The following is a 14,956-nucleotide window of genomic DNA, read 5'->3' as shown; positions in this document are numbered from 1 at the left end:
AAAGGAACCCACATGCCACCAATATTTTTTTTATCAGAAAATGTTCTGATTGGTGCATACTTTTTCCAATCTTTTATTATGCAAATTACCACAGCCTGGTACCCGGCCAGCGACTCGACCATTTCTGTGCATATCGCGTATCTCGGGCGCGCGTATATCGGGAAACAGCGAAAGAAATTTGCAGACGATTCAATACAAAGCTGTACATCAGCGCTGCAATAAAATCCGTTGAAAATGATGTTTTTTGGAGATCTCAGTTACTACTTCAGTACCTACCATATTCTGAATGGTTTGCTGTCGGTATCGTTTTTGATTCTGAAGCTATTCAGTCCATTTTGTGATACGCTTTTTGCAAATGCAGCGAAGCCCTGCGGATTGGACTGGGTGAGTTAGGATAATTTGTCACATCCGCTTACCGATAGTCGTCTATTTCCGACACACTACCCGCATCACATTTAGGCAGTGGCTATTTAGCCGGCGCCGGCTTTCTTTTAGTAAACGATATGGAAAAAATGTTGCAACCTGACGCCACGTTTGTTTTCATATATCAATTATCATCTCAATGAAATTGAAGGTCATTCTTTGCAAAAATGATGATGACATGAATCTGGGACTGAGAAAAAATTCCAATTTTGTTAGGAAATAGGCCTAGGGCCTATGCCTACTTAGGCCTTAAGTTAAACTTTAAGTTAAAGTTAAATTTTCTTGACTCTCCATAGACTTTGTACACAATTGTGGAAGTGGCGTCAGGTTGCAACATTTTTTCCATGTTATGAGAATATTGTGAATCAGACCACTTTTTTTTTACAATTTCGGACATTATTTCCCTTAAAAGAAAATCATCCAGAGCCACAAATAAGAAAAATAAAGTGTCTCGGCCTAGTACTAGAGCTGTAATTAAATGTTATTAAAACTTAAATCTAGTTAAATTTGTAGTGGGTGCTGAAATCAATGACAGCTTTGTTAGTTTGTTGTCTTTAGAATGAAACCAACATCATGTTTTTCCTGGGATGCATTCTGGTTGTCAAGAACCGGAAACTGCCGGCATTTCGAGAGTACCTGGGAAAGATCTTCATGTTTAGCAAAGTGGCCAATGCTGTGCTCTTCTTCTACGGTGACTTCAGATATGCAATTCTCTACGTCGTTTTGGTATTAGGTGAGTTGCTAATTGTGTTCTTAGGCAAGACACTTTACTACAATTGCCTGTCTCACCCAGGATGCAACTAGCTGGAGCAGGGGATGCTGGACGATGGTGCTTCACTGCGTCAAGTTCCACTACATAGACACCTTTACTGTTGGAATCCCTTCAGTCTCCTAATGACAGACAGAGTGTAGTGTCCGAAACGTTGATTTCCCCCAGTTCTTTCAGAACCTTTATTATTACAACCCCCAAAAGAGATTTGTCACATGGTGCTACCGTTAATCTTTATCTGATTGAAAGTAATGAAAGAAATGAATAAATTTCATTTTCCCCTGCCTTGCGCAGTTGTGCTGATTGTCTTTCCAGAACCAATCTACTGCGGCCGTCAAGATGTCACATACTTCAACAGCAATACACTGGAAGTGAGTATAAAACCTGATTCATCAGTTCCAAATATTGTCTTGAAAAAAAAACCCAACCAATTGCTATGAACTTCATTCCAATCTATCATACATAACCCGCATTTAGAGATGCAGTACAAATTGTGAGTTTAGCTTGTAACTTATTTCCTTCCTTCGATCTCAAGGTTGATAACAATTTGTCATCTTGCCTGTTTACTTATTGTAGGAGGAGTTAACCTCCAACCCAAGAGTAACATGGCTCATTGAGTTTTACACACCCTGGTCTACTAGTTGCCAGACATTTGCAAGGGTCTTTGCAGACCTCTCACTAAGGTAAGATTTTTCAAGTCTATTTTGGGCATAAAGAAACTCAGTCACTGCACAAATGGACACACAAAGGGCAAAATGTATTAGAGCTCAGCAGTGTGACAATTTTAACAAATATAACTGGACTAATTTAAAAGAGTATTTTGTTTTTCGTTTTTCAGCTACTCTCACAACCACCTGAGGTTTGGTAAAATTGACGTGGGCAGATATGTAGACGTAGCCAAAAAGTAAGTTACCGTTTTCTCTAAAGGCAAAACTCAACATGTGGTTTTTGTAGCAATTTGATGGATTGAAGATTGTTCAGCTATTAAAGTCACCATCACTTTACACAGGATGTTACACTAACCTTATTCATCCTAAATCCTCCAAAATGACAACTGATTTTAAAGGATTTTGAAGGTTTGAGGGCTGTTGGGCTCAAACACCATTGCTTTACATGGGTTTTGGGCAACTTTGTTATGTGTGAAGAATACAGCATGGGTTTTATACTGTAATGGGTTTTGGAGGATTCAGGAAGATTTATTCGTCAGGGGATAAGGTTAAGCTTTTGTTGTGGATACTATACAATCAAACCCTTTTACTTTTGCGACTCGTCTAATCATGAATTTCTCACTATTGATCAGTTCAGCATGCCCAACACATATCTCCTGAATTCTATTCCAACAGGTACAAGATCGACGTGTCCTCACTATCCCAGCAGCTGCCAACCCTGGTGCTATTTGAAGGAGGGAAGGAGACGATACGAAAACCAGGCAGAAACAGCAAAGGAGCGATCGTCAGACATCATTTCACTAAGGTGGGTAATGAGGCAATTACGAGAATCTGACTCGATGCATTTTACATGTAATAGCCTTTTATTATAACAAAGAGTTGAACAAAGAAATTGACTGTAGCGGGATTTGAACCTGTGACATCTGAAAAGTACAAAGCCTGTTGAAGTTTAAAGGTGTACCTTCATTAGAAAGTGAAATCTTCACCTTTTCTTTGAAATCCAACATTACTTGTTGCCCGATACAGGAGAACATTACCAGCGAATATAACTTGAAGACACTTTATCAGACGACGAAGAGCAAAGCACAGAAGAAGGCAGAAAAGGCAGATGTGGCAAGCGACAAAAAGACCAATTGAAAATTCCCACGACGGTTGAATGAAGTCAGAAGTTGTCTACTTTAAAATCACCCTTGTTGTACGACACCGTATGGAAAATGTGAATTTGTGAAGGGAAATTTCTATTGTACACCAAAAAAGCTTAAGAAACTTTTACAGTTTTGCCATAGTTGCTTCCCCTTTTGGAAATTAAATTTTGTATTTTATTTAGAAAATTTATAGAAAATGAAGTACATACAAAAGAAACAACAAAATCCAGAGATAATTCTACTGTCCATTCTACTGTTATGGTGTTATTTAATGTGAATGATATTGAATTTGCACTTGTCATGTTTCTTTTAATGTTCATAGTAATCTGTGTCATGCCTTCTAGAAACATGACCAGTCTATAACGGCAGTTTAAGATTAGAAAAGTAATATGAACAATTTCAGACAATGCTTAATGTGCAAGTTAATCGAATAGAGGGACAGTATACAATTCTACAAATCTCTACATTTCATGTGATTCAGTGCAGAAGCTTTTTGTTGAAAAAAATACACTCTTTAGCTGATTTTAGTTTATATATGTACAAATGTAATTGATCGGTCTGATGTTTTACAATATAATTTACATTGAAAAAGTAATCAAATCAAGTTGATAAAATTAAAACGATACAGAATTATGTTATTGTGGTGCTGCACTTAACTATTGAAATGAAAGTGTTAAATAATTAACAAAAAATGAATGCAAGTGGTAGCCCTACCCTCATAATTGTACATTAAAAAGTTTTTAAGAAAGTTCCATCCTTTGAATGGCAAAATAGTGTTATCCAGTGAACACAGTGTCAAGAGTAACCAGTAGATTAACTTTTTTATTAGCTTTATAACTCCTTAGCATTTCCCAGTGCCCATTTGCAAAACTAACTTAGTTTTCCCTTTGGGATGAAATCAGTGATGTGGAATAGTTCAGATAACCTAGACAAAGTCAACAGTAAACAATTAAAATACAATGTACATCCAGTTGTATGCATTGTCTGTCATTCTAAGTTATTCCAAAAAAGCAGTGTTAACATTTTTTGTTAATAAAAATGTGAAAGAAATAAAATACACTATTCATGATCCATAGAGAAATATAGAATTTATCTTTCGGGCATCAAGTGAGAATGTTTTTTTATTTTTTTTTATACAATTTTGAATATGATTACGACTGAGCGTTTTTGTATATTTCCCCTAATCTGAAGTTCAAATAATCCAGTGCTGAGATGGGTGGATACTTGTTGCTCTTATCCACGCACTCGATGATGGCATCGTTGTCTGGGTAACCAAAGAAAGCAATGGACTGGCGTGACTTGTCTAGTTCCTCAGGCGTGTCATCCATGAACACACAGTGTCTCTGAAATATTGAAAGTGAAACAAAATCAACAGAACTAAGTCATTAAATCTGTTTCATTCAGTCTTGAATAGAGGCCAAGACTTGGACTATCACTAATCTTTCAGCACTTGTATTTAACACTTTGGATTAACTATACTTTAGTTTACAAGGGCAGTTGGGGGCAGTATATATGATCCATCCAATTTGGGCGTGCAATACTTACAGTGGCAGGATACAAGTCGGATGTCCATCGCTGCATCAGGCTACCAGTGTTAATCAGTATACCGCCCTCTACCATTGGAACCTTGATATAGCTGCCGTCAATCTTTTGCACCTGTGTTTGAGGAAAATCAGAATTTTGAGTTTGGCGAGCGTGCTAGTTGTTGCAGGGATGTGCGAAATGTGGCGTAGTATGTCATAGATTACATTCAGTCCGTTTTTTGCAAAGTAAGTCGCGACATTTACCTTTTCTTTGGTCCCAGGGGGGCCGATGAGATAAAAGAGGACACTAGCTAGTGTCCTCTTTACCAATATCTCACTGACAGTTGACTGAATGACTCGCTGAGTGTCACTTGTGAGCTGGGCAGTGCTATCTTATAGGATTACCCTGTTCACCAGATGCAAAGACTTCCAATGAATAGTCCTTCTGAATTGAACAGAATTTTCTTCGCTCTAGGAAGAACTTTACTAGGCTTAATTGCCTAATCATGATTACATGTTCTATATACTTATGACTGGCTAGTCCTGTAAGTCTTTGAATGCATCTGATGTACACAATGGCCTGGATTTAGCTGATGATGGGGTAAACCTGTATGATAGCACTGCCCGGTTCTCTTTCCAGCCAACTACCAACACAATTGACAATCCTTAGGTCAGTCAGTCACGAGCAAAGAGAACCACTGGATGGCCCTATAGTGGCCAGCAAAAACAGCTTTTCTTGACTGCGCGACAAAAATTGCAACACTCTTTAAGTCAATCTAAAGTGAACATACCAACAATCCAGGCTTTTGCTGGAACAGCAGCGTGATCCCGCCAAAGTCAGAGTGTTCCCCACACCGTACTTGTTGCTCCTTTACGGTGACGTCACAGAGTGACGGGTAGAACAATGTTCTCAGGCATATTGAACTGTCAGTTCTGGGCTTCTTGTGAGACTTGACAAAATGCAAGGGGTCCTTTTTGAAAGAAAGGTACTCGAAATGTTAGTAATATGTGTTGGACTCATCCTTCATAAATTGATTTTAATCTTTTTATCTCAGCACGCCTCTGAGTGATGTAAACACTAAAGAAGGAAGGTTTGCGGAAACACCATATGCGAATAATTTCTCAACTAAGAGAATAGTTCTGAAAAGAACCAGATGTATAAACTTGACGTTCCGGTCAGTATGCTCTGACCATCTCTCCAGAAGACGGTCAGAGCATACTGACCGGAACTTCGAGTTTATACCTCTGGTTCTTTTCAGAACCATTCTCTTAGTTGAGAAATTATTCGCACATGGTGTTTCTGCAAACCTTCCTTCTTTAGTATCTCCACCATGCAAAGCCTCAAATCTCACTGATGTAAACACACTTCAAAATTGTTCCAAAGGTATTTGTAAAGCAACCATCGTTTGTGCTTTTACTCTACTGTGAAAGGCACGAATAGACCCTTAAAAAAAAGTCAAGTCAGTTATAAAACTGTACAGCAAGCTTTTAACCATAAAACTAAAAGATGTCCAAGATCTCTATGGACAAAATGTCAGAAATTTTCAGTGATTGTTGAGTTTCGATTTCACCCTTAAGTATTTCATTCACAGATTTGCAGCATTTTTAGATTCATAGTGTTAGATAGACATATCAGAAACTTTCTTTTCAGTCCCCGAAACTGCTTTTTGGACATAGCATTCAATTTAGAAATTTTACACATTTTTACAGCTACCATCTAACACATTATAACAGAGATTTCCTGAACAAACTAACCCACCTCCAGTTTGAGTCCATGTCCCATGATCTCCAGGACTCTGTTGTGAAGAGGAAAGCACAAGTCGAAGAACTCGTTCATTGCAGCTTTGAAGCCCGGGCACTCGGCTTCTGTTGGCCATTGCTACAGAAAAGATAAGTCATGATCATATCTCTTTAAAAAAAAGTTGTCCACAACAGGCCCATCAGGTTTAGTTCAGGATTGTGAACAACTGGAATCTCTTGCAATGAAGTTATCAGCATGTTTATAAACTGATCACTTCTTTGTAGAAATGATTCAAGAAGTTAGTGTTCAGAATCCTGCAACTTCAGATACAAGGCCTATTGAGTATTGCATATAAACTGGTCTGCAACTTATCCAGGATCTTTTACAAGAACACTTCTAAAGGCAACAAAATTTGTCACTGAGTTGTGTTTCAGTGCACATTCAATTCCAAAGGAGAATGTTGGAAAATTTCTTTTCAATTTAGGAAACATTTTCTTGTTATCCACCCACTTAATGCGATTCCTAGCTCCGCCCCTATATACTCACATCGCCTGCTGTTTGAGGACTGAAGTTGAAATTTTCCTTGAGGTCACCGTATGGTCGATCTGGATTGACGCTGCAGTGAGAAATGCACAAGACTTAGCTTTAGAGGTCAAGAGGCCATGATCTTCGACCTATAGAAGTGAAAGGATCCTTTCAAATGTTTGCTTCGCATTAGTTTTACAGAAGTGGCTACCAAACTTCACCCGTGGCCAGATTGAGAATAATAAACTTTCACGTCCATGAGCAAGGTCATTTACCACAAGTTGTTCCCTCAATCAGGAAAACAATTGATATTCATAATCACATTTATTTCAATGTGAACATTGAGTAACCTGGACAGTTTTTAAATCCGTAGGCCTAAATGTATGCAGGCGTGCATCTGGGTAATCCAGTAATCTGTTTCAAGACAAATAAACTGATGCGGACACAAAAAGCCAGTTTTAATTTGTCACAAACATAGCAATTAATTGGAAGAATTCATTTATCAGACAATGATAGGGCACTTTACCATTCTCGGCCTACTTTAACGTAACCGTGGGCACCGGAAGTGCGTGGATGTCGAAGCTTCACATCGAGTGGCAGTTCAAAGTAATGCTTGGAAACTTGGTACAATTCCTCTGTCTGTTAAAGGGAAGATACAACATTTGCAAACATCAAAACACGAAATGATCAAATTATCACAAAAAATTAAACTGGATTGTTAGGGAATGACTGTATAAAGCATCCTGTAAAATCGTGGCTCCTGGCGTGCTGAAATTTTCAAGAAAACTTCTATTTTTCCAACGCTGGTCGGCCGACCAGCGTTGGAGAAAACTGGCTTTTCTTCAAAAACTGCTCCAAATTGTTCATATTTAGTTATTCTGCACTTTCTTTGCAATTGATTACACACTTGTGAATGGGTATGAGCCTGCTAGACAGATTCTTTGACCCTACGATTCCCCAAAGTCTACAAGTTGCTCCATTTCATCTTAAGTGGGGTCAGGGAACCAGACTACAAGAACATGGTTAGTTTTCTTGGATTTTCCAGCATATCTAAACCCAAATCGTGAAGCAAGTCAGTTTAGCAATATTTTCTGTAACACACTTATCCTCCAGATCCATTTATTTCTGAAAATTGCAGCAAAAGCAAATGTTGTACATTCCCTTTAACCCAACAAAAAAAATACCCCCCCCCCAAAAAATGAACAAATATTAGGCACTGAATTAGGTACCAGTGCACTAAACACATAACACAAATTGACTTTAAATATGAATTTCTGACCTTTTCTTGCGGGAAGTCAGTGTTGACGATGAAGAAGAAGCCAATGGTAGTCAGTGCGTTGTGTACATCATCAACTAGCTTCTGAAACTGACTGGCGTCGGGTTTCTCCAGAGACAAACGATAGGCGCTGAAGTCGACCATGGGAATTTCGCTGGAGGGTTCACCCATGATAATTTTTTTTCTTCTCAAATCAGTGGTTTCTGGAAAAAATAATATTTATGAACGTTTAGTTCCCAGATTTTTATCATGGTGGTGAATGCAGCTCTTTTCGTGGGGCAAAGACCAAAGTTTGGAAAAATGGGTTGGGTCATATAAGCCCCACCCACTACTCATTATATATTCAAATATAAGTCACACCCCTTATCTGCATTAATTAGCATGCTGATATCATTGGGTCAATCCGGTTCGTTTGTAAAAATGTCATACACGCGCGCGCACCACTGATTACCGCCCATTGGATAAAACGCTCAATATGCATTAACTTCCGGTTCCATTCATGCTATGCAACACCGTGTGAAGTATGCATGGTTGCATTGAATTGACGTCACATTAACAAACCGGACAGAAAGCCCTACCATTTACTGGCTGACAGGGTGGGGTCACATATAAGCCCCTCGCGTCCACTCTGCACAAATCAAAACACCCCCCCCCCCCCCCCCGATCAAAATAAGCTCTGCCCCTTTATCTACATTAAAGGGTGGGATCCAATATTCACTACAGCTGCATTATAAGCCACAACCATCAACCAAAATGATGGTCTACTTTCAAAAAAAATTCGCTCAAAACTCATATTTCTGTTTGATAATCGGAGTTGTTTTATTTTTCAAAACGTAACTGATTTATACTAAAATAAACATCCCGGTATTATTTCAGAGCTTTTAATTTTACGTATTTAAATTTTACAAAATGTATTAAAATATATGTACTGTCCATAAGTTTACATATTTGATTAAAATAAAAAGTAATGGAATAGTTCTTGATTCAAAGCAGAGGCTTTTGTATTTTATGAAAATTATGTTAATTCTAAAGTTTCAATTATCATTGGTATAAAATTATACATCACACATGTATGTTTGAATTGATATCATTATTCACAAATAAACGGTACAGTTATTCCTATTGGTTGAAAGCTTGTCATGTGAGTGGTCTTAAACTACCGTTTATACAATGTTTAACGCTGCTTAAGACTAGACTTTAGCTCAGGCCATTATCAACGATCAAACACATAACCAGTTTTAAACCACACATTTATAACTGCTGTCATGTCAGGGGTGGGGCTTATTAAAGCCCCCCCCCCCCCTTTCGGCATTCATACTGAGTGTATTTCATCTGAAAAATTCAAATTATCATCCCGTTTTATTCTCAGATGTCAGTATATCTCGCTGAATTTCAAGTTCGTATAATCCAAACAAGTGATGGGTGGGTACTTGTTGCTCTTATCAATGCACTCAATGACGGCATCGTTGTCCGGATGACCGAAGAATGCGATGGACTGACGTGATAGCTGTCGTTCTTCGGGCGTCTCGTCCAAGCGTACGCAGTGTTTCTGAAATACGAGCCAGAATGAAAATTCACTTCTGAGGATGTGTTTTAATTGAAGATTGCAAAATTAGCCTTCAGCGTTTCAGGACGGTATGCACAGTTTGTGGCACATGTTATAGTAGGGGTTCAAATTCACGCAACTATTTGCAGTCTATCAAATTACGATGTAAAGTGGTCAAAAGACTGCAAACAGCCATTACTTGACCTTGCTGACTAGTCTTGTTGACAGGATGGTTGATAATCCGTCCCTGCGGTGAGGCTGGCTATATTGACTGACTATAAGGATTTTATTACACAAACGTGGTTCTTGTCAGAGGGCTGCTGTTTGGCTAGGATCTTCAGAATCAATAATTCAACTCTGCTTAAAGGGGTCTCACCACTTTATTTGGCTACGTTTGAATGAAGTACTTGTGAAATATTGAGTAATTGAAAAAAAATTAAAATAGTTGTCCTTCATGAATTGATGAAATCACATATCCATTTTACTTACAGCAGCAATGTAAACGTCTGCCGTCCATCGCTGCAAAGTGTCCCCAATGTTGACGAGAATAGCGCCCTCTATCATGGGCACGCTGACGTAGGTCCCGTCACGTTTGCAAACCTGAAAAAGAGGAAGATGTCTCGTAATGACGACCCTCACTAATGCCCAGACAACTTGTTAGCAAAGCGGCCTTGAATATTTTGTCATTGTTTTATGAGCTGGAACAGTGACATTTAACCCTAAAGAATTAAAAGGTAAAAGTATTTCGCAAAGTCGTTACGAGCATAAGCGACCTGCCACTATGACAACAAATAGCCACAAATTTAATTATCTCATTTTGAAATGTCCTTGTGTTAATTTCAAAATTATACACCATGTCATCTGTGACGCTCGGCAAACAGGCAAATGACAGGTAAAACATATACCTGAGCACATTTCTCACGTTATTTTGCCTCCAATATCAGTTTACGTCATCATTCAAAAGATATACATCTAACTGCAGCGTATCACACGACTACAACATCAAAATTTATGAAGAGGTGCCGTTTTATGAAGCATGGTCTATATTTCAAAAAGTAATTACAATAACGAAATTCTTAAAAGCTGAATACCTGTAAACCCTTTCTTTGCTGGAAGAGTAACGTGATTCCTCCAAAATCGGAGTGTTCACCAAGTCGTACTTGTTGGTCTTTGACCGCGACATCATTCAGCGACGGGTAGAAGAGGCTGCGCAACGTCATCATACTGTTGGTTCTGGGCTTGGAATGTTGCTTCACGAAAAATAAGGGGTCCTGGTCAGAGAAAGAGGGGAAAAAAAGGAGTCAGGTTTCTTGAAGTTAATACACTGCCCTTTTTTTATTGTTGGGTCATAGCTGTTTTAATGTCAGAAGTTCCTTTCCAAATTCAAAGGCAACTTTCTCATCCTGAAAAAAACTTTGTCGAGATGCAGTAAAAGGAAAATTGTGGTTTCCAGTACTGCTGCAATTAGAATTTTACGATCTTAAATATGATTAACCAGTTCAAGCCGGATTGTTTTTGCCGAAAATATAGTAGGCAACTTCTGATATACATGCCAAACGCCACATACACTGATTCGCAAGAGTCATTTCAACAGTATTTGTACGATATTTCTTGCCAAAATTGCATATTTTTCAACAATCTGGGGTGTGCAATGGAACGTAAATTGTAGAACAATAGGCCGTGCACAGCGGCCAATTCAAGATCAACACACGGTCCGCCCCTACAGACTTTGTGTGTGTGCACAAGAGACACGAGGGAAGAGCATGTTTTGACGTCACCCGGAGGCGAGTCGAGGCACGCTTGACCCCGTCAGCCGTGCCTGTGTATAAAAACAGCCAGTGCGTGTTAACAGGGCCTCCGACGCGAACTGGTTACATATTGACTTTACCTCAAGTTTTAGTCCGTGCGCCAGCACTTCAAGCACTCTGTTGTGAATCGGAAGACACAAGTCAAACAGTTGGTTGAAGGTAGCTTTGAAGCCTGGGCATTCTGTTTCTGTGGGCCAAACCTATAGAAACCAAGCATATGGCAAAACGGGTTTAGAATTTAAAATATGTTGAAATATTTTGGAAGTTTTCGGACTAGGTTGTGACATTGTTTCACAGAAATACTGAAAGTTATTTTGGTTGCGAATTTCCTATGGCAAAAACTTTGTTACTATTTAGCAAAGATTTTTTCTCCAAACATTATATTGTCCACTTGTCCAGGCCACACGTCTTAAATTAAACCCTGGCAAAAATAATTACTCTGGTAACCAAAAAACTTACGTCATTGGCTGCCATGGGGTTGAAGTTGAACGCTTCTTTGAGATCGCCAAAAGGTCGCTTAGGATTGGTGCTGCCACCAAAAAAATGTGAAAATTAAAATATAAGTTTCCATTTATTTTGTATACAAAATTAATTTAATAGAAATAAGGCAGCTCCAGTAGTGGATCTGGTGGGAAGGGGGGGGGGTGCAACCCCCCGTTTAGCCACTGAAATTGTTTATGATACTAATAAAAGATTCAAAAATAATAACAAAATTGACTTAAAAAGTTCCTAAATTGATTCTCAAATTGCCTTAGAACCCTCTATACTAGGGGCACGCCTTCTCTCAAATAACAACCCTCTCCATGCATTTCCTGAAAGCTAGCCCCGCCCCTAAACCCTCCGTGTGTTTTCATAATCAGATATTTTCAGCTGTGAAGAGAAACAAAACGTTCCTAACAAAATTGGATGGCCGAATGTTTCGATCCTAGAATAAACAGAATCTGCCACATTATTGCCTTTGAGAAAGATTCAGTTAAGGTCGAAACGTGTAATTCATGTAATATGCCGTCTAATTTTGCTGATTTGCATATTTCAGGTCAATCCAGTCGGTAAGCATTTGGCAGCAGGTTTATTCATTTTGACAAAATATTGAACTTACTTTTCCCTCTCTAGATGCACGTAACCATGACTACCTTTCCCAGGGATTCGTGGGTATTTCTGTTTGACCTCAAGTGGCAGGTCAAAAAATGCCTTGGACACCCGATACATTTCTTCAACCTATAAGTTACAAAAAAGTGAAAATTCAAAAATAAATGTTCATACTCTTGAATCCTAAAGAAAACCCTAAACACTGAGGAAAGAACTTGGATACCCAATACATTTCCTTGAACAAGAAGAATAGAAAAGGACCAAAAATAACTTCACAGGAGCTTGGAGAAGAAATTTAGAAATCAACAGTTCCTCCTGAATCCTACAAAACCCAACACTTAGAAGACAATGTTGTTTGATTGGTCACATATCCGTTTTGTTTGGATTTGTTGGATTTTCACATTGATATCAGCAACAGAACACAGATTGTACGTGTTCTAGCTGTCGGATTGTTTGATTTATCCAGCAAACTGTTTGATTGCAATTGTTGGATTTTCTAGGATTGAGCAAGCTGCCTTGAGGCTGCATTTAGTCCGAAAATTTGGGACTCTAAATACTGTGTATGAGAGTCCCAAAACTTAAGGCATCCATATTGTGCAAAAGTTTGTGCTGCATAATAAAACCAGTGTGAATCAAATGTGCAAGCTTCTTACTCACTACAGTTTCTTCAATAATCCCCGAAACTTCTGCCCTGCAAAGTTGCTGTTGTGAGCATTGCATCACCAAAAATTCAGCGTTTAATTCTAATTTTGCAGGGAGTTATCGAAATCCAAATGCGAAACATCACGTTGATGTGTACTGCAATGCATTGTGCAAAAAGACTCCTCAGCTAAAACAATTTCATCGTGTAGATAAAACAGCGCCCTCTTGTTGATCTGAGTGAATGCAGAATGTTTCATTTTTTAACAGAGGGCGCTATGTTCATTTGGCCATCGATTAAAAAACAAGTAAGCTGCAAGGCTCTTCCTACACCTACCCAGAATACCTTGGGAAACACACCACCATTTCTAAAGCATGGAGAATAACGTGGATGGTTTTTGAACTGTCAAAAACTTGCCTTAAAATTGGAGTTAAGGTCTCAAATTTTGCAGGTGACATGCTTGCAACTTAAGCATTTTGATGTATGTGTTGTGTGGGCATTAATTAGCCTAATGGTGAGTAAAAAAACGTCAGTAGTAATTTTGCACGTTTTTATGCACTCACGGTCCCAGTCTGGGCTGCATTATGCTCTAAACCTGAACGACATAGGCAATGTTTTGTTAGTGATCTTGAATCCTCCCAAACCCTCCACTGTGTAGGAACCAATGGGAAACGCTTAATGCCCCGGAACTTTCCAGGAGCATCACATAGCCCAATATAAAGCCTCTATACCTTCCTCGATCCTACAAAATCCTCCAAAACCCTCCAAGTGGGTTTTGAAGGATAGGGGAATTAAGCCGAAGAATCCAAATCTATTTAAACCTTTTCCTGTGGGAAGTCGGTGTTGACAATGAAGAAGAAGCCAATGGTAGTCAGTGCGTTGTGTACATCATCAACAAGCTTCTGAAACTGACTAGCGTCGGGTTTCTCCAGAGACAAACGATAGGCGCTGAAGTCGACGACGGGAATCTCACTGGACGAATCACCCATGATCAAACCAGAGTGTATCTAGAATGGACAGAACTATAAGCAGCAAAACTCACTGTCATCATTTTTATTTTTCTTGATGGGTCTGAATTCATAAGTATTGACCTTGACTTTTTTTGAGCAGCATCACTGAAATAAATGAATTTTTAACAAATTATTTTTGCTTCCTAGTTTCAAAATAAAAAACCCCAGGAAATCATAGATCAAGTATAATTCACTTAATTGACTTTTGACACAATAAAATAAATATGCATTTATCTTATTTTATCCTGAAAGTAAATAAATATGAATGGGTATTAAATAAACTTGCGACACAATAAACAATGTACTCACTTTTAGTTAGAATGTCGGCGATTTTGATTTGTGGTGTCAACGTTTAACTAGAATTCAATCTTTGTTACTGCTCAACTTGCGCTTGAAAGGTCGAATTTGTTGTACCGGCCATCATCTGACACACGTCTGACAAATGTCTGATGACGTACGTGGCGCGGAAGGTTGCGTCGCGTTCGGCGCACAAGGGGGAAATGAATGAACTGCTTACCCTGTTCTGGGGTAAAAATGTCGGTGTCCGTCAATCGGTCTCTCTTTTCTGTATTATAATCTTGATCTCCGTCCAGGTATGTTGTTTATTACTATTCAATATTACATCAAAAGGTGTTGAGAAAGAATAAACAAACTTGTGAGACCAAAGTGTGTACGTGCGAAAGTGCGTATGTGATCGAAAGGGGGCGCTTCAGAAGTGTTTATGTTTTTTTGACGAGGATCTCCATTTTTTTAGAGGGGAAGTTCATACAAATATTGCAGGCGGTTTTTCGAT

The 14,956-nt window shown here is 38.8% G+C and overlaps 2 protein-coding genes across 5 annotated transcripts; one reads left to right on the top strand and one right to left on the bottom strand.

Moving 5' to 3' along the window:
- Positions 1-143: 143 nt before the first annotated feature.
- LOC119726273 (thioredoxin-related transmembrane protein 2-like) lies at positions 144-3,975 on the top strand. Its single transcript, XM_038197907.1, has 7 exons — positions 144-384; positions 982-1,156; positions 1,487-1,563; positions 1,769-1,875; positions 2,031-2,096; positions 2,536-2,665; positions 2,887-3,975. Exons 1-7 carry the CDS (start codon positions 235-237, stop codon positions 2,995-2,997), a joined length of 816 nt encoding a protein of 271 aa, XP_038053835.1. The 5' UTR covers positions 144-234; the 3' UTR covers positions 2,998-3,975.
- On the bottom strand, positions 3,245-14,880 carry LOC119726272 (2-oxoglutarate-dependent dioxygenase htyE-like). Of its 4 annotated transcripts, none has more exons than XM_038197903.1 (8): positions 14,681-14,880; positions 8,074-8,273; positions 7,321-7,433; positions 6,816-6,885; positions 6,288-6,407; positions 5,320-5,499; positions 4,551-4,661; positions 3,245-4,348 (listed from the first exon to the last, which is right to left on the bottom strand). In XM_038197903.1, the coding sequence occupies exons 2-8, from the start codon at positions 8,239-8,241 to the stop codon at positions 4,157-4,159; spliced, it is 954 nt and encodes a 317-aa protein (XP_038053831.1). In that variant the 5' UTR covers positions 8,242-8,273; positions 14,681-14,880; the 3' UTR covers positions 3,245-4,156. The 4 variants fall into 4 exon arrangements, with proteins under 4 accessions (XP_038053831.1, XP_038053832.1, XP_038053834.1 ...); XM_038197904.1 differs by lacking the exons at positions 3,245-4,348; positions 4,551-4,661; positions 5,320-5,499; ... (2 more) ...; positions 7,321-7,433; positions 8,074-8,273 and adding exons at positions 9,357-9,619; positions 10,106-10,216; positions 10,708-10,887; ... (2 more) ...; positions 12,524-12,642; positions 13,975-14,175 and having other exon boundaries at positions 14,681-14,876; XM_038197906.1 differs by lacking the exons at positions 3,245-4,348; positions 4,551-4,661; positions 5,320-5,499; ... (2 more) ...; positions 7,321-7,433; positions 8,074-8,273 and adding exons at positions 9,357-9,619; positions 10,106-10,216; positions 10,708-10,887; ... (2 more) ...; positions 12,524-12,642; positions 13,975-14,160 and having other exon boundaries at positions 14,681-14,876.
- Between the last annotated feature and the right edge of the window lie 76 nt (positions 14,881-14,956).

Source organism: Patiria miniata, unplaced genomic scaffold, assembly GCF_015706575.1.
Source record: "Patiria miniata isolate m_02_andy unplaced genomic scaffold, ASM1570657v1 HiC_scaffold_2, whole genome shotgun sequence".
NCBI lineage: Eukaryota > Metazoa > Echinodermata > Asteroidea > Valvatida > Asterinidae > Patiria > Patiria miniata.
The sequence above is the reverse complement of the archived record's forward strand: the minus strand, read 5'-3'. Positions and strand labels throughout refer to the sequence as shown.